This window comes from Tympanuchus pallidicinctus, unplaced genomic scaffold (genome assembly GCF_026119805.1).
Source record: "Tympanuchus pallidicinctus isolate F22 unplaced genomic scaffold, pur_lepc_1.0 scaffold9, whole genome shotgun sequence".
In the NCBI taxonomy this organism is placed as follows: Eukaryota; Metazoa; Chordata; class Aves; order Galliformes; family Phasianidae; genus Tympanuchus; species Tympanuchus pallidicinctus.
In genome coordinates this window covers 6,925,824-6,951,124 of record NW_026294813.1, presented here as the reverse complement: position 1 = coordinate 6,951,124, position 25,301 = coordinate 6,925,824, and the positions used below count along the sequence as shown (strand labels likewise).

Genomic DNA, 25,301 nt, shown 5'->3' with positions numbered 1-25,301 from the left:
TGGAGATCTGCCTGAGCACAGGGTCAGTGAGATCTAGCAAAGCATGTGTGTAATAAGTGCACGCTGAGATGTGCTGTTGGATCATCACAGTGTGTTGTAATGATTTATCTAAGTTGCTATAATCCCTACTGCTAATTTAAAGCATGCATTTTAGAAACTTTGTATAAGCTTGCTTACAACACTAAGCTGTTAGTGCAGGCAGATTTAAATAACAATGTGATCAGTGTCTTGTTTCTGATACTGAGTGACTTTGTTACTCAGCTGGAAAGGAAACCTTGACTTGTGTCCATTACCTACTGATGTGTATTTCTATTGGTTAAACTCTTAGTCTGTTTAAGCTTGTAAATTTTAAATATTTTATTTTAAAGGAGTGTGCTAAAAGAATCGCCAGGGTATCAGCAGAAGCAAAACTGGAAATTGATGAAGAAAATTACTTAAACTCTTTCAGACCCAACCTCATGGATGTTGTATACACATGGGCAAATGGGGCTAGCTTTGCTCACATTTGCAAAATGACTGATGTCTTTGAAGGTATGTTGATCAGTTCTTCTTTAGGCTGATAACAGATACACAAAAGTGTCTACATCTTAGTTCTCAATGTCTTTGTAGTAGGTCGTTAACTGTTTGAACTCCGATGTATTCAAGTATCCGTGTGGCTAAAACAAAGTGGGAAAAAACTTTCTACAGTATAGTTTAACTTACAGTTACACTGCTAATGATTTAGAATCTGCCTCTTAAGAAAGGATATATCTCTGTTTTTTAAATCTTTCCATGAATCTCAAAAATTCTAGCCATTGCAAAAAGTAGTAATGACTTGTTAGGGCAAAACACCATATTCCAAATGCGTGCTGCTAAGGAAGAAAAGTATTGCTCTTGCCCTTCTGCTCATTAGTTAAGCTATTTATTTGCTTGTTAAGTTGAAAGTTCCTCCCACTATCTTAGTGATGATAGAAGTGAGAGGTACTCACATCTGTTTAGGCTGTTTGTAAAACATAGCCCAGGTGAGAGATTACATCCAATTTGTTTCCTAAAATGGTAATGCTAGAAACTGTCTCTTCAGGAATCATAATTAGGACTTTACATTATTTTTAAAGTAAAACGATTTAGAGCCCATTTGCTTCCTAAAAAAAAAAAAAAGCATTCAATGAAGGTCCTACCAGAATGAGAAACCTAATTTTTTCTTTGATGAAGTGTGTTGAAAGTTGTGAAGGATTATAGGATTAATAATTATTGTATTATAATTGCGTGTATAAGGACTGATACTGGAAATCCTTTATGAAGTTGTTACCATTAACTGCTGTCTTGCCTCCCTGAAGTTCCATTTTCATGTTTGTATGTGGTTGCAAATGGGAGGCCTTAAAACAAATTCCACTGCACAGTCCCAGGAACTTCCTAAGCCAGGATACCTGTGAGTAACAGGAATCCCAGCAGTCTTGGATTCTGCATTCAGCAAACACCTCAAATTGAAAAGAAGGTCTGAGAGGCTGCAGATGCGTTTTGAGAAAGGGAATATAGAAAGGGGAATATGCAGTAACTGGCTTGAGTCTTTGTTAGTTCTTGACTGCTCAGAATAATGCGTTGGGGCACCAGCACTTTCTTTGTTAGTCATCCCTGTCGGGTCATTTTGGCGTGCTTTCTGTTGACTGGAATAGTTCTACCTTCTCCAGAATTAACTCATACAGGTCTGTTTTGAGAAGTTCAATTTGCACAGTAGGGGATGCATGAGTCTTACCTTAATTTGCAGCTGGTTTTCTGTGTGTTGTCCGGAAGGATGGAAAGCACATCATACATCTTCTATCACTTTAAATGCAATCACAGGAGAGTTTGCAGTCATTATCCAAGTTGATGTAGTGATTTTAATGAAATGGAGACACATAGACCTGTTAGGAGAGACATGGATCTGTTGGAGCATGTCCAGAGGAGGGCCACAAAACTGATCCATGGAATGGAACTCGCTCCTACAGGGGCAGGCTTAGAGCTGGTGCTGTTCAGCCGGGAGAAGACTGCAAGGTGACCTGATAGCAGCCTTTCAGTATCTAAAGGGGAGCTACAGGAAGGAAGGGGACAGACTCTTGAGCAGGGTCTGTGGCGAGAGGACAAGGGGAAATGGTTTCAAGCTCAGAGAGTATATTTAAGGTTAGATATACAGAAAATCTCTTTTACACTGAGGGTGGTGAGGCACTGGAACAGGCTGCCTAGTGATGTGGTGGACGCCCCATCCCTGGAGACTTTCAAAGGCAGGCTGGATAAGGCCCTGGACAACCGGATGTAGCCATGGTGTACCTGTTCTTTGCAGGGGAGTTGGACTAATGGCCTTCAGTGAAGCGCCTTCCAACTCTTAGGATTCTGTGAAAAGCATAAATATTAAGTAAATAAGTAAAAATCCTTTCTTTGATATTGTTACCATGTAGTGTGATGGATTATTAAAGGGTTCTCTGCCTTGCAGGTAACATGCAATTATCAGTGAAGAGATCCTGCTATTACAGGGAATTCCAACTTCCCTGCTCTGCGCTGATTGCAGTAAAGAAGCAGAAAATAGGCCAGCTGTTATGAGTATTGGAAGACACCATGTTTGTGGTTTTTAAATTGGCTTTTCATAAGCTCCCAAACCAATTAAAAGTGTTTTCTGGGAAGTCTCTGTGCTTCATGGGTGAAAGTTTCATGTTCAGTGTTGTGCCACCACCCAGGCTAACAAGCACTTGCAGAACTTTCTATGCAGAAAGCTCGAGTTGATGGTACTGCTATCATAAGCTATAGAGGAAGCCTTAAAGAAAGATTGCCTTTTGTTATTTTATCAGAACGGATGGTCAAATTTCAGCTTCAACTGCAGTTGCCAGCAGTGTGAATGCTTGCATGTGTGGTAAGTAGGTGGCTACAGCACAAGCCCCAGCGTGCCTGCCAGAGCTAGGAGCAGTGGTAATGGGTTAATGAAAATGAGTTGTCATTAAGTTGAAATGTGTGTGTTGGAAAGAAATGGAGATTAGAGAAGCTTTTTAAAGCAGCGGGGAAGATGGGTTAAAGTGAACCAAGTACCCCTGTTAATCAGCTCCAGATTGACTTTTGTTTTGTGCAAGAAACTACAGACAATAGTCATTTAGTCTCAAATAGCAGGGGTTTTCTTACACCAAAAAAAAAAAAAAAAGAAAAAAAAAAGAAAAAGCAAAGCCTGCAACGCCCCAGTTAATGGTCTCTGTAGGTGACTATTTCCTGGAAGGGCAGTAAATGGAGATGAGCAGCAGCTATGGGAGGCATACAGGAACACAGCATGGCTGTGCTCAGGGGAGGTACCCATGATGTGCTGATGCCCATTGGCTTCCATGTTTTTCCACATCATGTCATTGCAGTGGCTTTTGCAAAGTGCAACTCTCACACAAGCTATTTGTGCTGTAGAAACTGACATCACACAGATATTTTTTTTAGAAGAGAAGCCTCCTTTTATTGTCCCTAATAGCTGTTCCTAATATCCCTGTTCTGACCTTCATGACAGCTTCTTAGTCTATAAAGTTTTTTCACTAGATGATACACTAAGTAAGTCCAGGGCAAATATCCTATCCTAGATATGATTACTTGAACAGTTATTTTGTGTACAGTAATTTGACTCTAGATAAAAGGTGACTCTAGAAGAAAGGAACAGAGGGCACACTACTTGTATGCTGGTAAACAAGCACTAGTACTGGGATTATTTTGTGCAGCTTGAGCTGAAATAGGTTGAATGATTAAAAATTTTTGAAGAAAATCTTTTGAAATGCAATAAACTAATGTGGATATTAGGTTATGGTCTAGAAATTATTTGTTTGCATCTCCCGAGCCAACACTTCACCAAAGTGATCTGTCACTCTTCTTATACAGGTAGCATAATTCGTTGCATGAGAAGGCTAGAAGAATTGCTTCGGCAAATGTGTCAGGCAGCAAAAGCAATTGGAAACACAGAGCTGGAAAATAAGTTTGCAGAGGGTAGGTATTTCACTTCAAGAACAAGTATTCTGCAAAATATAAGGCAGGCTTTGATGTTCTTTGTTCTGGAGCTTGGGAACATAAACCTCTATTGTTTACTTCAGGGCAAGGAGTAGCATTGCTCTCCCTATGCAGTAACACCTGTTAGCATATATGCGAACCCAGTGCTACATAAGAAGTCAGGCTTTGTAAGTGTCTGACTGAAAATGAACACACAGTGCCTTAAGTCCCAAGTCACTTCCTCTGGTACTGCAGACTGTAACGGTGTTCGTAGCAGAAGTGCTCGTTTCAATTGTAGTGGGAGGTAATGTTTTCCTTTTGTTTTTTTTTTATAGGTATTACAAAAATCAAGAGAGATATTGTGTTCGCAGCGAGCCTATACCTGTAACAAAGTTCATAAGCTTCACATGCCATCTTGAGTCAAGACATTGTTTTAATTGTATTTAAACCACAATAATTTCAACAAGGCATGTACAAACAGCAGTGTACGTAATGAGTGTTACCACATTCATAATAAAAATTTACAGTTTTACTATCTTTTGGTATTATTTTTTTAAAGCAAGAGCTTGAACCAACAGCAATGTAAAGTTTAGATATACAGAACTGTTAGTGTTACTTATATACAGGTAAAGTGAGCATCCAAGAGCAGCAGCAGTCCTTTAAAGGCATTTACTTATATTACATAATTAGACTGGTGAAATTCTTTTCCTTTCAGAGACCAAGACAGTTGAAGTAAGTGAATCATTCTTCATGGTTGATGATTGCTGCCAAAGTGATTTCCATTTGTTGGTGTCTCATGCAGGGTTGTATGGGAATCTTCTTTTGGTTGAAATGTACATCCTCTCACTTTGAAGAAGTCAGACACATACACAACCTGAATGAATAAAGTGGTGTTAATCTCATCTTTGAAACAAAGTATTTACCCATTTTTATCCATTAACATGAAGATAAATTCCACGCTCAATATTAAAAAGCAAAATCTAAAGAGATTTAAACATCAGAGAGGTGGAGGTGGTTCAACAGGCACTGCTTTTCTCTTAAGTATCACTTAAGTCACATTTCTCCAGAGCTGTTTAAAACAGTTTTCGCTCACAGAACTCCCTCCCTGATACACATCTCACCCACAGCCCCTGTGTCTGCTGGACCAACTCTGCCTCTGTTATCTTTTTCTGAATTCCTTTAAACATGCATACCACGTTGGGTTACTGTAGTTGTCTGTTTCCATCCTAGTTGGTTGAAAAGCTCTTAGGCTCGAGCAATTGTATTTTGTGTAACAGACAAAACAGCCCCGTCTCATCACTGGCCCAGAGCCTGCCTCACTATCCTCAGAATTACTGCTGCACCTTGTTTAAGAAGTCATCCAGTCCAAGAAGTTATTTTCCTTCTCCAGCAGCGTTCAAAAGCAAAGACAGGTGTGCTTTCATAGAATCACAGAAGGGCCAGGGTTGGAAGGGACCTCAGGCATCATCAAGCTCCATCCCCTCTGCCACAGGCAGGGCCACCAACCTCCCCATTTAATATCAGACCAGGCTGCCCAGGGCCCCACCCAACCTGCTCTTGAACACCTCCAGGGATGGGGCATCCACAACCTGACATCCAACCTAAATCTTCCCTCCCTCAACTTAAAACCATTTCCCCTTGTCCTGTCATGATCTACCCTTGCAGAGAATTGAATCCCCTCCTGTTTGCAGGCTCCCTTTAGGTCCTGGAGAGCTGCAATAGGTCACCCCACAGCCATCTCTTCTCCAGGCTGAACAAGCCCAGCTCGCTCAGCTTGTCTTTGCAGGGGAGGTGCTCCAGCCCTCTGGTTGTCTTTCCTCCAAACAGAGCTGCCCACCACTCTGCAGTTCTGCCCAACAAACATTTGATACACTCGTACACAGTTCAGGAGTTACTTACAATGAGTATAGCTACGAGTGCGCCTTGGATGAGCCCTGTTAAAACATCACTCCAGTGATGTTTGTAATCAGAAACACGGGACAGACCCACATAAATGGATGCAGCAATCAGACCAAACTGTATGGTAGGACGTACGAGTCTTGCCCAGTCTCCTTTCATTCTGGCCTGCAGATAAAGCTAAGAAAAGAAAATAAATTGTAAAATATTGTAGACACAGAAGCAGTTACACAGAGTCATCTCATGTTTGTGTAAAGCGCTGAGGTGAAACCTGTGGTTGAAGACATTTTAACATCCAGCAGTGCTGCGCTCTCAAAAGTGCACCATGGCAAAGGTTTGATAGTTGGAGTTCATGTTTTACATAAACTGTACAAACTGCTATATTGATGTAATGTAGAACTTACTGTACTTCCACCGAAGTAACAGCCTTTTAAGGCTTAGAAAGAACCCCAAGGAAATTTAATTGCCACATTGATTACAGTTAAGTAGATTTCTTATCAAGAGTAGCTGGCAACTGTATAGTCTTTCAAAAGTAGGAAGCCCCATCTCACTCCAACTGGAAAGCACATGAGCACCTTGAGTAAAGTTCACAAAATTCATGAAGTTCGCATGATCTATGACCAGTTTTTAAGATTTATTCCCAATCACATTCCTCAGCTGTCACTGGTTTAACTTCACTTGATCTATTCCAAGTCCTTTTCTACCAGCATATTAGCCATGCCCCCACTCTGGTATACAAACGGATGCATGCAACTCCCATTCTTTTTCTCTCTCCTCCCTTAGTGCTGCCTATCTTATGTGTATTTCTGCTTGCATTGTGTTGCCCCAGGCTCATGCTATGACAACCCAAAGACAGCAAAGACCCTGCTTTTGTTTCCTTGTCTGCTCTGCCTAGGACAAGACCTCTTATTTCAGCTGCAAGAGGAGCTTCTAACAGCCACCCTGTAAACATCACAGATTTTATTCTACAAGTTGATCCTGTCACACTAAAAAAAAAAAAAAAAAGTAGCACAGAGTTACTGTATTTTCTGAGAAGAACAATTCAGTTGGAAATTATATTCAAAATGAAGTACATCTTTCACTACCATCTAGGAACTCCAGGTCTAGTACAAACCTTAATTGACAGCTTCTATGATTTTGAAAGACTAACCCAAAACACAGACTTTAGGCACTGAGACAACATTGTAAGCTCTTGATAAATCCCTTAGGCTGACAGCTTCAAAAGCCAGGGCTGCTTTCTAGAAGCACTGCTTTCACAATGTAAATATCAGCACAGAGCATGTAGTGTAGATACAGAGGTGCTACTTTCCAAAGTTAAACATTTGGGGTATGGTTGGTTGGTTTCTCTGAGTAACTTGCATCATGACTTTGGCATGATGACTTTTCAGCTATAAATGGGCTGTCAGAAAGATCAATGCTATCCATAACTACTTCTCTTTAATAGCAAGGTCAGGATTGAAATCAGACTCTGAGGAAGTTACAGCTAAGCCTGAACTGGAAAATTTTTTCTTTCAAGTAGCAGCGCTTGGCATATTTCTGGGGATGTTAATTTTACCACAGAGGAATAAAGGGAAGATTGTTGAGCCACTTCAAAAGTCAATTGTCACAACGTTCTTCGAACAAAAGGTGTTCTAATGGTCCTGTGTTAACACTGCTCTGGGGTTTATGAAGAGCAGAGCAGGGGTGGGTCCAGGGAGAACACATTGGTAGTCTGCAAAGAGCTGGCTGTGGGTCCGACAATGGCTGTTCTTTCCCCTTTCCCACTGAATTCTGCTGAAGACAGCAAGAATTAGCTTGCTGTAATATTATTTTTTTTTTCCCCATGTAAGCATTTCTGGTAGTTGGCAGACGTACAGTTATTAAGAGTTATGCAACTGCAGATACTTGGGAAACTGCATTTACCTCTCAAGAAATAAAATGAGGCAAGCTCACAGACATAATAAAACAGTGTTTGAATCTCCCGTAAAGCAGCATGTATTCAGAGCACATCTCTGATTTTCCTCCTGCATGACAAAGCAGCAAGCAAAAAGGGACATCTACATGACAATCTCATTTCTGAACTGAGAGCAGTCTCAATCAGAATTCAGATCTGGAGCTTCATGCAAACCTAAGCATCAACTCCTGTAGCCATACAGAAAATCCAGAGTCCCTCTTGAAAGCCCTGCTAGAGGATGATGGATTTACACCACTCCAAAACAAAGTATGTTACGGGTGAGAAATCACACCACAGAGAAGCAGGATGACTGAGGCTGTGTTTAATTTCAGAGTAACAGCTGCTCTTCTGGTTACAATTGGATTTTCTGATACTGCTCATTAGATTGAGAGTCATTTCTTCTATAAGCCAGCTGCTGCAGTGGCAGATTCCATGTTATTTTTAAACAGGTAATTTCACATGCACATTACTTACAGTAGGCTCAGACAGTCATGCTCCCCCACAGACTGTTACTACAACCATGACTCAGAAAGACTGCAGCAACAAATCTGGCCTGAAGTAGGTCAGTAACGCTGGAGTAGAAAATAAAGTGGTCAAAAGAGAAAGGAGTTTTTACCTCGACTACATTTCCTGTAAAAAGCTTCATGCCAGAAGCGTGTCTGAGTGCTGCATATAGCACTATGTGCATCATGCATGTTTGTCCTGGCACTACACCAACAGAGCTATTTTGACCCTGTTGACTAATACTGACTTCAGATCATTTACAGAACCCCTCCCTGTATACACGGCATGCCTCTGGGCTTTTTGAACCTGGTTTTGCTCCTCTTTTAAGCCACAACACAGGCAAAGAAGAGAAACAGAAAGAAATCCCTGCCATTCCTCCCTCCCAGTTCAGGTCTCTGGGAATGAATAAGCTTTCTTTTTCATCAGCAGAAGCAGGAGGAATGTCAGGAAGCTTCATCTTGCTAGTAGGACTGTAAAGCGCCTTGCAGTCCTTCCTTTGTTGCTGATAAAATATTCAGGAGCCTGGAAGAGAGTGCAACAGCCAGAGCTATTCAGGTAGGACTGCGCCTCTGTGAGCTGCAGCTATTTACCACACTGTCCATCTTCACTGCCATCCTAACAATCTCTCTGATCTTTCAGCTGTGCTATTCAGCCATGATCCAAAGATCCATTTCTCTTCCCTCCTCCAGTTTCTCATGGTTTGGTGTGGTTTTTTGTTGGTTTGTTATTTTGTTTTTGTTTTTTAAACTGCACAAACAGATTTCAGACACATTCCTGAGATAGGATTAAAAGTAATTACCAGCATTTCTTTCACAGGCTAATGCTTACTGTATAATGAAAATATGTTCTCTACACCACACACATCCTGAACACAAGTTTCTTCTTAATCTATGGTCTGGTACTCCATTTCTAAAAATACACACAGGAATGAAGAGAAACTCGCAGCCACTTTGTGGCTCCTTGCAAGAAGACACAGACATGAATGGAAGGGTCTCTGCAACTAGAGAATTATTTGCTACTCAACATTTCTAGCATAATTTTCAAGTATTTGCTCTTTCACCAGGACAGCATTAATATACACTACACACAGCTGCCTGCCTAATTTTAAAGTGCAGTGACTATTTCCTAGACAGACATTTGGGGTGTAATCCATGTGGCTGCACGAGAGAATTTCCTAACAGTCAACATCTCACATCCCTACCTTCAGGCACAGAATCTTAACTCTGCTAAACCCCATTCATTTCACTAGGGAAGGCAATCTTTCAAATACTCAGTTTTAATGTTTAGAACTTATACAACATTTCTCATTTAATATCTATCTTCTGTTTTTCTTTCCAGAAGCCTGTTACATACATTTTCCACACTGCAAAACTTTTTTTTTTTTTCCATTAAGTCACCGCCAGTCTTCCTCCAAGAAGGGAAGGAAAATGAAGAAAACATTGTGTGTTCTTTCCCTCCTTACTCCATATAGACTTAATTTGTCCACCTATTCATTTGTTCTGTCATCATTTGAAAGCTGTTTAATTTAACAGCATTTTAAAATTTCCTGATGTCAAAGGGCCTTTTTAATTACATTCCATAGATGTATCCTACTCTGTCTCAAGGAATGAGAAGATGGGTTTCCCTTTGGAGATGCACCTATTTCTCCATTCCCCCTCCTCCCCCAACTGTTTTTGCCTCAATCCTACTATATTCATTGCATTGTAAAATTAATTAAGCAAGCCAGAAAGTACAATTGTTATCCTGGTGAGGCCTCCCCAAGACATGGAAGAATCAGAACACTTCTAAATTTGCCCAAGTAAAAGAGATAAAGGTCAGTAGAAAAAGAAAAGAGCAGAAGATCAGTTTTCCTATCAAATAAGCCCAACTTAGAGACACCACAGTAGTCCAATACAAACTTCATACTTGGTCTACTTTTGGTCATTGTCTATCCTCAGTTTCATGGTGTCTACCTGAGCATCAAGAAAGAGCACAGTTCAGCTGATCCCAGAAATCCAAAGATCCCAGAGCCACGAGGAGCAGTCAGTGCTGCAGAACCCCACCATAAGGATTTTTTCCCAATCCAAGCTCTGAACTGGCGTTGCATAAAAGCTACTTCAAGCTTGCGCACACATGTAGTTAGCATTATTGTTCATGGGGTGAAGGGACTGGGTACAAAGGTTGTATGTTTGGGTTTTACGTTGTTAATGAGGAAGAAGTGAAAGGAAGAATGGAAAGCATGGGAGGCACCAGCAGCCATTCAGACTTCAGAAAAAACAGCCAGCCTCAGCAATTATTACGGAGGGCCTCCAGAAGACCTGAGGAGAATAAAGGCTGAGAATCTAGGCACACTGAAGGACAGAAAAACTGTGTTTCTATTGACATATCAAATACATCCTTTCAGGACACAGTCCTCCTGTTCTCAAATGGTAAGGTCTTCCACAAGCAAGCTGTGTGGATGCACTGACAGCCAACGTAGCAATCCATCCTCCATCTCCAGCAATTATTAAGCATGGCCTATCCGTAGGGAGAGTAGAATCCAATAACCGTGATACAAACTTATACAAGACAAAGTTTGCACCTGAGTATTTTCAATATAAGCAGTTATTCAACATGACCCTGCAAAAGATGGAGGAGATGAGACCTTACATTCACCCTGTTGGTTGTTTTTTTCATAACGCTATGAAGCAACAAAAAGCATTAAGACACGCGGATGACCTGCCATCTATTCCATCCTATTCCTGCTCAGCAATCCGCAGACCAAGACCTCTCTGTTCTGCTTGCAATAGGCAACACAGAAGAAAAAAAGGCCTACTGTCACATCGTCCAAGCTTTCCACTCCTGTGAAAGTATGGAGATTAATTCCACCCTTTTTACACATTAGAAGAAACTTAAGAGATTACTTTGTACAAAAGCCATTTTGTATAGAACCTATTATTCTTATTTTTGCTCTGTTAGCAAAAACTCCAGAATTCCAAGCAGTATAGGAAATCCAGGAAACTGAGTAAAAATTGCAAATTCTCAGCACAAGTGTCCCAACAGGCACAAGTGCTGAGAAACAGCATAGCAGTCACACGAGCTTGCACTCTGCAACCATTAATTACAAGTGCAAGAGCTCCCTTCATTCCCAAAGCACCATTTATAAACGCAGGGCTCTAGGCATCAACCAGCCAAGCACTGCCAGCAAACCAGGAGTCCAGTGTGCATTTTTGTGAAGCTTGATGTTAACATGTAGTGCCTAACTGAAGTAATTTTAAAAGACATACTTGCATCCAAACAGAAAACTTACCAACTTATGAACCACAAAAGTGTAGGACAATTTAAGTAAACCATGAGTTAAGGATCTTCAAAAAGAAAAAAAAAAAAAAAAAAAAAAAAACAGTTATGCCTTCCTAATGAGATTTAATTTTCTTAAATAAATAAATACCACAGAATCACTCAGGTTGGAAAAGACCTTAAAGATCATGGAGTCCAACCACAACCTAACCATACTACCCTAACCCTACCATAAGGCCATTAGATATCATTTAATAAATAGGTGTAGCTTTTGTATGCCGAAACCTAAACTACAGCCAACTAAAACCAAAATACTTATTAAATACTCTACTTATGATCCTTGTTTTATCTGCATCTCTATTTTCTTTGGAGTGGTCAGAAAACAAAGGATAAAGAAGCCACCAATTCAGAAATATTTTTCCCTTTTTATAGAAGGAAAAGGATATAGGTTTGCACTTAGTTCCAGGTGGAGATGCACATGGGCTGCTGCTGAAACTCTATCCTCATACACTCCACCCAGGCATTCCTCCTGACACGTGAGCCACCTCTGGTGTTTGAACATGATGTGCTGGTCAGGGAGCTGCTCCACTGGACAGATAAATAAAGGAAACGAAGTTTGCCAGAGGAGGGCAAAAAGGCAGTGTACATACTAGCCTAGCCTCAGACAGCTGCACACTGCCATCAGAAAGTATTTGATACTGTGAGAGCTGCCTCCCATGCAACAGACAAACCTCCTGTCATGTACTAGTTTAGAAGGCAAACTGAAAGTACAGTCAATGTATTTTATACAGACATTTCCACCAGACAAGTAATAATTCTTCAGTTGTTTTGTTTAGTAATCCTCCAGCTGCAGCTTAGCTGTACATTGTAGAAATAGTTTACTGACATCACTTTTTACCATAAAGCAGGGAAAACTTCAACATTCTATTTTACTCCAAAAACTAACGCTTGTCCTTTTCTGATGAGAAAAGTATTTGCTTCTGTTCCTCTAGCAAACACCAAATTACAGAAGCCTCTACAGAAGGTGAACTCTGCAAGGAAATGCTTTCATCTTTGTCCTGCAGGAGCTAATTCACATTAATCTCATCACTACCAACAGCTGCAATTCCCAAGTGCACTACAGAAGTCTCTTTTCTCTTCATTTGCTTGCTACTGAGAAGTCTAAACACTGGTACTGAATGAGTACTAGGAGAGTATGCAAGTAGGAGAAACGCAAGCGTCTCCATCCTTGAGTCTCATAGCATGACCAGTTATCCTTTATTTTTTAATTTGTGCTTCAGGTAACATGCTTCTGCCCAAAGCTACAGCCACACAAAATACTCTCAGTAAGACATGTCCTCCTATTAGTTTCGGAAGACCAGACAGTCCTCAACTTTCACATGGGCAGAAACTCACTAGGGACTTCCATAGCTTAGTTGAAGTACTATTTGGGAAAGTGAAGAAACACTGCCATGCAAACAAATGTATGTAAGATACTGTGGTAAAGGCTACCAGGCCCTTATTTGGGAATTGCTCACCCAACCTTTAATCCCAACATAAACAAGATTTCAGGAGCAACATCTGATTTTCACATTTAGGATTATAAATATATACACACCCACAAAAAAAAAAAAAAAAAAAAAAAACAAAAAAAAAACAGCCTAAACCCAGCTTCCATTTGTGTCTAGCATGTCGCCTCTCTGCACAGGGCATAGGCTGCCAGTCCAGGTCACTGAAATACAAATTGCTCTCTAGTTCTCTTCTATAATTTCCTGCTTCCATGAGCACACAAGATCTACTTTCCCAGTGAACAGTGGAAGAGCTTGTGAGCAACTCAAGTTACCTTTCACAGATTCTTTACCCCCCCATCCCACATTACTCTCCCCAGAATAGCATGGCAGCTTGGCTGGTTCCTGAGCACAATTCCTCACCCTAGCAAGGGGCAGCCAGTAACATGCCCAGGCTACCTGCAGCCAAGTCCGTCTCCATTACAGCAACTCAATCCTCAGGGCTGCACCCTTTGCTGCCCAACTGCAGTGGTTGCAAAAGAGTCATTCTGGCCAAAGAAGATTGAACAACTTAGGTAAATTTCAGATAGAACATTTACAACTTTTTTTTTTTTTTTTTTTTTAATGAAAGTCTGAAGTGTTGATGGACAGCAGTATCTACTTTCAAGGCAGGAATGATATTTTAGTAGCAGAGAAATTGCTAGGAAAGGTGTTCAGTTACACTTGTCCTCCTATCTTCCAATCCAGATAAGGTGGTTTCGTTAATACAAGGGGGAATGTGTCAGCTGTTTAATAACGAAAAGAAAGGAGCAGCAAGGGGTGGGAATGCCAACATTTTGTGCTCCAGCATCTGTTACTAAATCACTAGGTTCCCAGATGCTGCTGCTGCTCAATCTCTCTATGGTGTCCACATGAAGTTGCTGTTAGCAAAAGCTTCCCAGAGATAACAGTTCAGTCTCAAGCTGATCCACCTATCTCAGCCAAAAGAATCCCAAAACACATTCACCATCATTGCTTCCTGGCCTGACACTTTACAACTCATTCCATAAGATGACAAATAAAAAGACTAAAAGCAAACAAGCCTAGTCTAAAAACTCAGGTCTTAAACTGGTCTACCAGACACCACAGTTTTTTGACAGTAATATGGCATCATAATATCCAGTTTGGTGCTATTTAATACTTCCTAAAGATACTAAAGAAATATTCTGTATTATCTTTCTTCCAAAAATGTTAGATAAGTGTTTTATGAAACAAAATTAGTGCATCCTTCCCCTTTCCCAAAGGGATGAACAGACTGCCTCTCCCAGTGGGAAGTCTCATTGACCATAGGCACCATCACAGAATGGCCAGGATTGGAAGGGACCTCAAGGATCATGAATCTCCAACCATCTCATGAACCATCCTTGTGTCTGTTTTCATGCCATGCAGTCACACACAGCAAGCTACACGAGATCAATTCAGCTGAAGATTTTGCACATAGACACACTGGAAATCCAGGTACAATAACAAGATTTAAACTCATTACAGGTTTCTGTAGAAGGCTTTAACCAGATACCAGCTTAATGAGGCTGCTATCCATTATGGATGTATTTCAGGTGATGTGGAATCAAAGATTCATTCCTTTCACTTAGACAACCTTAGCAGATGTAAGGGAGGCAAACTGCTCACAAAGGGAAATTCAGAAAGGTAATATTAAGTAGCTGTAAATAGTGGTGAGCAAAGCTTCCCAAAAATACACATTCAAGTTATATACAAGTAAATATTCCCATCCCTGAAGTTAAAAGTTCACTTCTGCTCTCTACAAACCAGAGGACAAACTAAGGAGAAAAGCTTCAAATTCCCAGTTCTGATTTACTTCAGACTATTCATTTTGAACAGTTCAGAGGACGTGGTATTCATTCATGTTTCCCTAGCTCCTCCCAGGTGTAATTTATGTATTTTCAGTTTGGAAGTTTACACTTTCCAGCTCTTATCCTTTCCATTTTGTTCAGACTGCCATGTTTTTCAGCTGGCACTTCTGCTCATCAGTAATCCCAAGGCATAATTCTTTATAGATACTTAGATTTTCTTCTGGGATTCCTGAAGCAAGGAAATTGAGACCATGTAGTCAGAACCCCTGCTTCCATGCTAATGAAGCCTCCAGAAAACATACATTAAAGCTGCAGCACGTCTAAAGAGAAGAAAAAACAAAACACATCCTTCCCATTAAGTATAAAGACTGAATTGCATACTATTTTCACATAACCTTCCCTCACTTTGAGACTACACACTCATCACAGAAGTATGTTTAAACCTGCAGTTTTTTCCTCCCAGTATCAGGAGTTGTGCAGTTGCAACTCAGACATCATAGCTTCCAGACTTCCCAAATTTTTCTTATCACCAATAGTTCTCTGTGAAGAACCACATCCCCTGCGAAGTGCTGCATACACTACCAGCATAAGTCACCAGTCACCACATGCACATCTCGTGCCTGCCTCTGTACCTTCTTCCAGACATCATTCCCACTAACCTCTTGTGCTAAACTTTTGCTTAGTAGGGAATGCACATATGACTGCATAGAGACACTTGTAAAGCCCACTTTTCTATTACCAAAAAGAAGCACTTAAGAGTTTTAGCAGCAGAAGCCCTGCATGTTAGGTAAGAAAAAGATGTGCTAAGTGAGAAAAATTCAAACCAGGCTGCAGTACTTTGATTTTTGCCAATACTAAAAAAATGTTTTTGCCCCTCAGGATTAGAACCAGCATGCTTCTGCTCCTCATGGAGATAAACAATGTAAAGCAGATAGCACAGCATAAATGCTCAATACGAAGGCACGACCAGCTCCTAACTTTTATGTCCTTCTTACATTGCTACTAGAGAAACTTCTGCCTTAGTTCAATCTTCATTCAGAGCATCAGAACATCCTGCTAAGTAGTAAGACCCTGAAGGATTATTACTCTATGTACATTATTACTCCATGGACATTACTGTAGCTGCTTAGAAGTCAAAGCATCTAAAGTTACTGGAAGTGATATATCACCTCTTACTAGTTTTTTAAATCCACCAGGTGCTCCTGTACATAACAGAAAGTGCAGCTACCATATCACTTGCTTCTTACACAGCAATTCTGTCTCAGGTAACTGAGCTGAAGAGGCATTCCATTACTTATCTAATATTCTGCAATTTATCTTGATTTAAGCCACATATTTTAAGCACATCCTGATTTTACAGTAGCAATGCCTGTGCTATCTGTGGCGGTGATCATTTCCCATTTGACTTCTCCCAGCACCGCTCCTTCATGCACAACCTGCCAGTGTACATGAATTCAGAACAGTTAAAAGAACACGTTCTGCAGTACACACAAGGCAGATTCCTCTAGTCCTTAGGAAACCAGCATCTGGTTATGATTAACGCTGCTATGAGTAATGCCACATGTTCACAATTTTGTCCTGCTCATGACTCAGACTGCAGCTGGAGTAAGTGTGCAAAGAGCAGATGAAGCCAGCATCAGAGTTCAGTTAACAAACAGGTTATCAAATGCTGCAGGCCTGGTTTAGAGCCAGGAGCAGCACTCTGCCTTGCCACGTGGGCAAGGAGGAGGGTGAGAAAGCATTTGCCTCATCTTCCTGTAGTAGCTGCCTGCTTAAATACTTTCGTTTTGTGGTTTGCTTTTTAAAAAAACTACCAAGACCACGGTCAATACAAAGGTTGGTATGCAGCGATACCATATTAATTAGCAGAAAAACACACCTACACCTGCACAGAAGTTGTTAGCCTTCTTCAGATGTTCCCATGAAAAAACAACTCTAATCTCAAAGTCTCCTACTGTTTGTACTGCTCAGCCAGAGAAGTTAAACAAGAAACAGAGGTGCAGGAAAAGAAAAAGAACACCTCCTCCCCCAGGCAGGGTCAGACTGCTATAAAAAAAAAAAAGTCTTATCAAAATTGGACTGTGTAAACTCAGGGTATAGTTTAGTAGGAAACATGTGAGAAGATAAATTCCTTCAATGACTGACAATATTTCACTTTCTGAGCACAATATCCAAACACTGGGGGTTACAACAGCAGTTTCTTGCACCATCTCCCAAGAGCCAAAACTGCAGCAGCAGCCACCATGAGGCTGAATGTGTGACCAAACAGGTCCAATGCAGGCCTTTGAGCACACTTTGAAATTATGTTCCTTCTTGTGTACTTCCAATTTCAAGACTGCTTTCCTTTGTCTAACAATTGTAATTCTGTTCTGAACATTTTTCTGCCACACCTGAATGATATATGAATTTATGTGCAATACATCACTGCTTCACAAATGCCTTTTATGAGAGTTAAGGATATCTGTACACCTGCAGGTTAAGGGACTGATACAAGCTCTGGATTTACAGCATTTTAAAATGGGACACAGAAGGATCTGACTCATATTGCCTACCTCCTTCCCCATGCAGAAGGTTGCTAAGTGTGAAGCATGCAGATAAGCACACAAAACTCCATAGCGGACTGCATCTCAGGTCATGAGTTCAGCAACTCTGCACACAAGCATGAATTTAGAAAAGAAACCACCAAGCACATGTACAGGCTACTACAGACAGGGTTATTCAAACCATGTGAAGAAACTCGCATATTCAAAAGAAGAATAGCAAATAAAAATCTTGCTCTTTTTGCCAAAGGTTGCATTTTTTCTAAAATCCTAGCAAATTAAACAGAGCCTGGAAGTCCAAGCATAAATATCATTACACAGCACTCATGCTATTTAGATGTTGTCTCAGTGTTAAGGTAAATAACTACGGCATAGGAAGATTGAGCACAGGTAGGGGGAGTTTTCATTATGAGGCAAGATTTCAAAACAGCAACCTTCCTCTGAGTCCATACTGGCTGAAAAGTCCTGCTCACGACCACCTCCCCCACAAGACATGTCAAGCTGGACTCATTCATACAAGTAGCAGAGATAAAAGTTCAGACAGACTGAGATCTATGACCAATGACTTTCATCCAATCAGTACAGATTATTATAAACCAGACTCATTATTATCATACACATCGTAAATTTTCTCTGGTCTAAGTTTGTGCTTCTGAAGGGTTGCAACGTCATATTCTCACAGGGATCATGAAACCATGTAAGAAGAGGTTAAGGGACAATTGAACACAGCAGGACAAGTCAGTATTAGGTTGCTACATAACAGTAATAGCTTCATCATATCGTGGAAATGATGGTTTTGATCCATGTATTCCGTTTTTTGGAACTGCATCACAAGTAGACCTGTATGATTTTGGAGACTAGAAGTGACAATGAACAAGGAAAAAAACAGTGGTTGTTTTGTTTTTGTTTTTTTTTTTTTTTTTAAACACAGTTGAACAGATGAGAAACATTATAGTATATTGTATATAAGTATCCAATTTTTAGTGTTACAAAGCTTACTCTAGGAGGAGTTTTTTTTGACTCAAGCTAACTTGAACTGAAGCGTATGAGGCTTTAGGCTTGAAACTGAAAATCAACACTCAAGGAAGAAGCCCTTCAAATCCTCATACATTGGAAACTATCAAAAAAGTTGTAGTCTTATTTTTATTTCTGCAGCTAAACTTCTCCCCTCACTTCCCATGCCCTTTAACTCTTCTCCTGTTGGGGTGAGGAAAAAGGAGAGGTATGTAAAAGTAGAAAGAATTAGAAAATAAAGTTGGTCTCCTGTTTAGAACTTATGGACTCATTCATATTTGATTAAGCTTAAGTCTAGGGCTTTGTATTAATTTATTTCTTTAATGAAACATGCAAAGCCTAATCAAATCAAACATTTCTTATTGCAGAGTTTTGCATCAGGTAAATAAGAGTTGGGTTGGGTTATTTTTTTCATTGTTGTTTGTTTTTTTCCCCACTATTAAATACATGGAAAAAACATACTTACTGCTAGGAATAGCATGCAGTACATGGAGAACGAAGAATGGCCAGAATAAAATGATAGTCTGGAAGAAAAAACAACAGACATTTCAGTATTTTTCCATGTTTGCCACAGTGACACAGGAAAAAAAAACAAACATTCCCATGCCATTTCAAGATTGCTGTCAAGGCATAACAGACATCATTTGTTTCTGTCAGTAGGTTTTGACAATTAGCAGAAGCCCCACTGTTTCAACATCAAGTTGATCTCAGCATCAGGCAGTAACTCCCTGTCCTTCAACTCAAGTTCGACCTGTAAGCAAGCACACATCCTGAACCTAGAAACAGCGTATATTAGAGCAGAATAGTTGTTTAGCATTCTGAGGTTTCTGAAAATTTTCAGGACAAAAAGCCTAAATATACCAATTAAAAATCAAGTGTTTTTCAGATAATCACAGCATGCACACAAGCAGCGCAGTTACTGTATGTCACCATCAAGAGACAACATAAACTGCTCCTATTTAGACGTGCACATTTCTGAAATGTGAGAGTTCATATAGACCATGATTGTTTGCCACTGAAGGGAAGAAAGGCAGCTAGCCAAGTGCAAAAGCTGACACCTAACCCTGTATTTGTAGAAACAGCTTTACACTTGGCTATTTCCGTTAGGGAAGGCAACACTACCTCTGACTTCTAAACAGCTTCTGGAAGGCCCAGGCTGAAAGGCACTAACATCACCACTTCATCACCAACTTCACCTTTAGGGAAGTGGCTTAGAAAAAAGCATAGAACAGCAGATGCCTGACAGGGCACAGAACAAAGCCCAGCCACTTCTTCATCAAGAAGAGACAACAAAATGCTAAGAGATTTCTGATCCAGTCCTAAACAGGGAAATGAAACTATACTTCAGCTCTCTTCTACACATTACACAGAGCACATTGTTGTCTCTTCACAGGTTATCCAGCAGGTCTCACTCAGCCTTCTCTGTAATTTAAGGGTGCTGTGTTACACCCTCACTTACACCTGACAAACAAATTAGCACAGGTTAATAAGTTTTGTGGATTCCCAGGCAGCTCCCTGCCACCTCCAGCAGGTGTCCCAGCTGGTCACCGCACCTGGGGCCTGAATCAGGGATCAGTAAAAAGTCTCAGTCAGTCTGCTCTCCCGTCAAAGAGTAACAGCGTGCCGCAGGGCAATCGGGTTTACCGCAGACATACCACAAGGGAGGTAAGAAAGCAATCTCGTGCACAACACTCCAAAACTGCATGATTAGTTTGCATGCACAGCATTAAGAAATGCACTGCAGAGGAGTAAGAAACTTACAGCAAGTGTTCTCTGTAGCTCTTAGTTTACATTTGACTATATTGGACTTTCAAACTACTCAAAAACAGCTATTTTTGAGCTATTTCAAGCACTACTAAGAGCTTTGTTTCAGAGAAACTGGAATGAACTCCAAAAAGATGAGCTTTGTATATGTAAGTATCACAGATGTTTTCAATTCTTCAGTATAAAAGCATCTTCAGATGTTTAAAATTAATAATAATAAAAAAAAAAAGACTGCAATTTTTTGCAGGATAACCTTCCTCTACTCCAGTACTTCTTAACTCTTCTGTGTTAAGATCTGTTTAGAACTCTGCTGTGAAAGCCAGAATGACAAGAACCTGGAAATGTTCTGTCTGTCGGACACAACAACCAAGTACTCTTGAAGTGCCAACAATGAACTCCTACTATGCCAGTATTTTATCCACCACCATTTAGGTTATTGCTGTTGTCCTTAAGATCTTTTCCTGTATCTCCTGAGGGCAACACACTGCCAGCTGAAGGAATTCAGAAGGTTATTGAATGAGAGAAAAGATTTCTTACATTCATTTTTTTGAATCAATATGTTTAATATATTGCAGCCTACAGACATTCGTGGTTCTAGACAAACATAAGCACAGTGTAACATTAAGAATACCTTGTTCTAGATTGAAGTTTGCAAAATTTAAGTGCACTCTCATCTGACAGATTAAATTAGCTGTACATGACTGAAAACTTAGTGTTTAGCACATGAAGTATTGCCAAAAATACAACTTGGACAAAATATTGATCCAGTTTGTACATTGTGCAATCCCAGTGAAAGTTCTTTGGCAATACTGCTGTCTCTGGACTTGTTAAAAATAAAACAATAATTGTTAAAAATCTTAATGCTTTTCCATTGTTTCAGTTAAAATATTTTGAAAAGGTTTCATGACCATTCCTCAGCACACAAATACCTTCTCAAAGCCAGCAAAACATCCTGTCTACTGTACCAGACAACCTGCTTCACAGCCCAGGCCTCCTTGGAAGCACATTGCCAGTGCTGGCCTGCCATGAGTCAGGAATTTTACAAGTAAATAACAATTAAGAAATAAAAGTAATTAAGTATATATATATATGTATATATATACACACACACACACACACACACATACCAGCACTTATTAGTTCTAAAATGACCAAAGTATTGGAATTTTTGCAGATAAAATCCTACAGACAATCCGGAAAAACTCTACTTTGGCTAATGACGGACAAATTATCCCAGTAGGAATTTGCATCTCAGATTTCATGAGCATTCAAATGGTTTCATGGGATATTGTTCCCATGTCACGAAATAATGTTGGTAAGCGTAAAGTTTTGTTTCAATTCTTTCAAAACCAGCAAGTCCATAGTCTAAAGACCAGATCTGCAATCTATGTCTTTTACTCAGTATCTACCTCAACTGGTTAATTAGAACTTGAGGAGCAAAGCTTCATTTAATCAGGAAAAATCAAAAGCTGTTTCCACTATTACTACCAAGATAGAAGAGTAACTTAAGAAGTAACATCAAACCAATTTCAGCTATCAATTGATATCTAAAGCATACTTAGCTCCTAATGTGTACAGTGCAGCTCACTATCTAACAAAGGTCTTAAAATAAGAGAACTTAAGGGCTGGTTAGCTTTCCTGAAGCTTAGTTTTGCCACAAGTTTATGTATTATATGATATAGATGAAATTAAAGATAGCTCTACCTCCTAGAAATGGTTACCATAGAAGTGACTATGATTATCACTACAGTCTGCTACTGCAAGCCCACATTTTTAAAGATTACTTGGAAAAGTAATCAAACTATGAACAATTCTTGCAGAGAAGTAACTACAGCAAATACTGAACCATTTAATACTTTTAATCAGGATTTCTAACAACAAATAAGTAAGTCTAAGTAAGTCTAAGAAAGAACACCTTGTTGGCTTTGATATTTACAACAGTTTAATTCTGGTTTATTCTTTTTTGTGCATATGGGACAATTTAGTTAGGAGAATGCAACCTATCTGAAAGCAGCATTTCTTGAATCACCTCATGTAGACAGTAAACCTCACAATATGTAAATTGCCGTCCCCTTTATTCAAGGCTTCTGTAAGGAAATATGGTACAGTTTGAGGACAAGATATTCCTAACAAGGTACAAGGCCAGCTGCATTACCTACTAGAGCTGTACAGAGCAGTAAGTTTCCTAGATTTTTCACAGTGTAAACAGATGCATAAAATTATAAAATGGCCTGGGTGAAAAGGATTACAATGATCATCCAGTTTCAACCCCACTGCTATGTGCAGAGTAGCCAGCCAGGAGACCAGGCTGCCCAGAGCCACATCCAGCCTGGCCTTGAATGCCTCCAGGGATGGGGCATCCACAGCCTCCTTGGGCAGCCTGTTCCAGTGCTTCACCACCCCTAGTGCGAAAAAATTCCTCCTAATATAATATCTAATATATAATATCCTAATATCTAACCTAGACCTCCCCTGTCTCAGTTTATATATACCGTTCCCCCTTGTCTATCACTATCCACCCATGTAAACAGCCTGTTCACATGCTCCCTTTAAATACTGGAATGCCACAATGAGGTCTCCCTGCAGCCTTCTCTTCTCCAAGCTAAACAGGCCCAGTTCCCTCAAGCTTTCTCCATAGTAGAGGTGCTCCAGTCCTCTGATCATCTTAGTGGCCCTTCCCTGGACCCACTCCAAGAGCTCCACGTCCTTCCTGTATTGGGGCCCCCAGGCCTGGATGCAGTACTGCGGATGGGGCCTCACAAGAACTGAGTAGAGGAGGGCAATCACCTCCCTCTCCCTGCTGGCCACCCCCAGTTGGCCTTCTGGGCTTCAAGCACACACTGCTGGCTCATGTCCAGCTTTTATTCCACCAGAACCCTCTAGTCCTTCTCTTCAGGGCTGCTGTCAAGAAAATCTTCCCCTAATCTGTACAGGTAGCTGGGATGTAGAAATACCTGGAGTATAGAAAGACATGATAAAAGTTTTTGCAAAAGAGAGACAATTTAGGAAAAAAACCATCACAAAACCACCACCCAACTTCCTCCAACTACGAGAGACTGAATTTTGACCTGTCATGGTAGGTATCCCATTTTATAGCTCCTAATTAGAGTAACTACCTATATTCAGCACCCAAACAAAATTGTTAATTTTCATTTAAACACTTGTAACAGTCCTATGCTACCCTTACAGTGTTATCTGTAGAGATTCTAGCAGTTACACATTTGTACAGGAATCAGCATAGCATGCCACAAGTAAAAGGAACATCACTTTACACTCATTTACAAGAAGCATGTTTTAGGTAATAAGTTCTGCTTAATAGTAGTTTGTAATGCACATTGTTTAAGAAACAAACTACTTAACATCAGAAGTTTATGAACCAGTTGATGTCATGTCTCCATATAATGTGTTTGCATGAACAACACAATATATGCAAAGTGCTGTTCTCTACAAGAGTCTGACTGGGAAGTGAACAGCCTCAGTGAAGAAGGAAAGAGCTAGTACAGTACAGTATTGAATAGTAAGAAACTAAAAAGAAAGCTTTAGAAATAAAAAAAAATAATAGGATAGACCCATATCTAAGCAGCAAGAATGTTTTGTGGTGCTATATAAAAGTGGTATGGATTTGAGTAAGAAAATCTTCCCAAAATAAGTATTGAATTATGGAATGATTCAGTAACAGAAAAACAGGAGACCCAATATTATATCTACTTCCACACCAACACAAAACCAAACACTCCCTAAACTAGCTGGCATTTCTAGTCCTCAGGTTCTTCAGACCCTCCATGTCTTGACTCAAAGCTTCTCCTGACACTTGTGCCACACATTTCATTGATCTGAAGCGGAATAAACGACCAAGAGAACTGCAGGTCAGCACGTCGATTTCAAATAAGTCAGACAGCTCTGCACACTTGGCAGGGAAATATTCCTAGAATTTTAATGCCCTGAGGACTTGGTTTAATGAAGTGATAGGCCTACACATAAGCTGAAGTAGCACATGCTTTAAAAACAATCAATTCTGCACTCAGTGATCAACATGTTCTCACAGCACCCACTCTCTTGAAGAGTTACAGACTTGTGCAGAAACAACTTCCAAGGACATCAGCAGGGACATAAATCTGGAAGTACTTGGCACTCCTTGCAGAGAAAAGAATGATCAATTAAATGCATAGGCAAGTCATCTATTTAACAATATCCAAGCCTACTTAGAAGACAGAAATCCACTTTCACAAGACAGTATTATTCAAATTTTGCCTCTTTCTCCCTTCTCATATCCACTGGTTAAACCCAGACTGAAGTAAAAAAGTCTCCAAGAGTTGCCAGAGTCTTTCTTTTGCCTCACTTTGGCAATTTTTCCAAAAAGGCATTTCTAAGTGAAACTTCTACTGTCTTTTACAATCATATCTGAGACAGGAATGCAGAGCCACCCAGCTCTGCTTTAAGTGATGGCAGATAATAAGCAAACTTTGCCAGTACAGACAAAGCATGTCAAGAGACTAAGCCTGCAGAATAAGAAATGTGTAATAGCTGTCTTCAAAAACAGAAAAAGGAGAACATCATCATGTTCTTACCTTACACAAATCAAAAGTTTCTGCTTATTTTAATAGCTATCACCTGTATCCTGAGCTTCATCAAAATAAGTGTGGCCAGCAACCCAAGAGAGGTGCTCCTGCCCCTCTTCTCTACACCGGTGAAGCCTCACCTGGAGTACTGCATCCAGATGTGGAGTCCACAGGAAAGGACAGACATGGACCTGTAGGAATGTGTCCAGAGATGAGCCACAAAAATGATCCATGGAATGGAACACCTCTCCTGCGAGAGCAGACTGCGAGAACAGAGGATGTTTATCCTGGAGAAGAGAAGGCTCCAAGGTGACCTGATAGCAGCCCTTCAGAATTTAAAGAGAAGCTACAGGAAAGAAGTGGACAGACTCTTCAGCAGGGTCTGTGGTGACAGAACAAAGGGAAATAGTTTCAAGCTCAAGGAGCGTAGATTTAGGTTAGATGTAAGGAAAAAGTCTTCTACAGTGAGGGTGGTGAGGCACTGGAACAGGTTGCCCAGCGATGTGGTGGATTCCCTGTCTCTGAAGACTTTCAAGGTGAGGGTG

At 40.3% G+C, this 25,301-nt stretch overlaps 2 protein-coding genes across 3 annotated transcripts in view; one reads left to right on the top strand and one right to left on the bottom strand.

The window, feature by feature from the left end:
• Positions 1-4,489, top strand: part of MTREX (Mtr4 exosome RNA helicase) — a 42,538-nt gene extending 38,049 nt beyond the window's left edge. Inside the window, exons 25-27 of the mRNA XM_052670608.1 lie at positions 369-531; positions 3,850-3,954; positions 4,290-4,489. Coding sequence (XP_052526568.1) covers positions 369-531; positions 3,850-3,954; positions 4,290-4,342 — 321 coding nt within the window. The 3' untranslated portion in view covers positions 4,343-4,489. The remainder of the gene's footprint in view (positions 1-368; positions 532-3,849; positions 3,955-4,289) is intronic.
• PLPP1 (phospholipid phosphatase 1) overlaps positions 4,370-25,301 on the bottom strand; it is a 55,642-nt gene continuing 34,710 nt past the window's right edge. For both annotated transcript variants that reach the window (XM_052670615.1, XM_052670614.1), the window contains exons 4-6: positions 18,900-18,957; positions 5,854-6,030; positions 4,370-4,828 (exon numbers count right to left, since the gene is read on the bottom strand). In XM_052670615.1, coding sequence (XP_052526575.1) covers positions 4,703-4,828; positions 5,854-6,030; positions 18,900-18,957 — 361 coding nt within the window. In that variant the 3' untranslated portion in view covers positions 4,370-4,702. The remainder of the gene's footprint in view (positions 4,829-5,853; positions 6,031-18,899; positions 18,958-25,301) is intronic.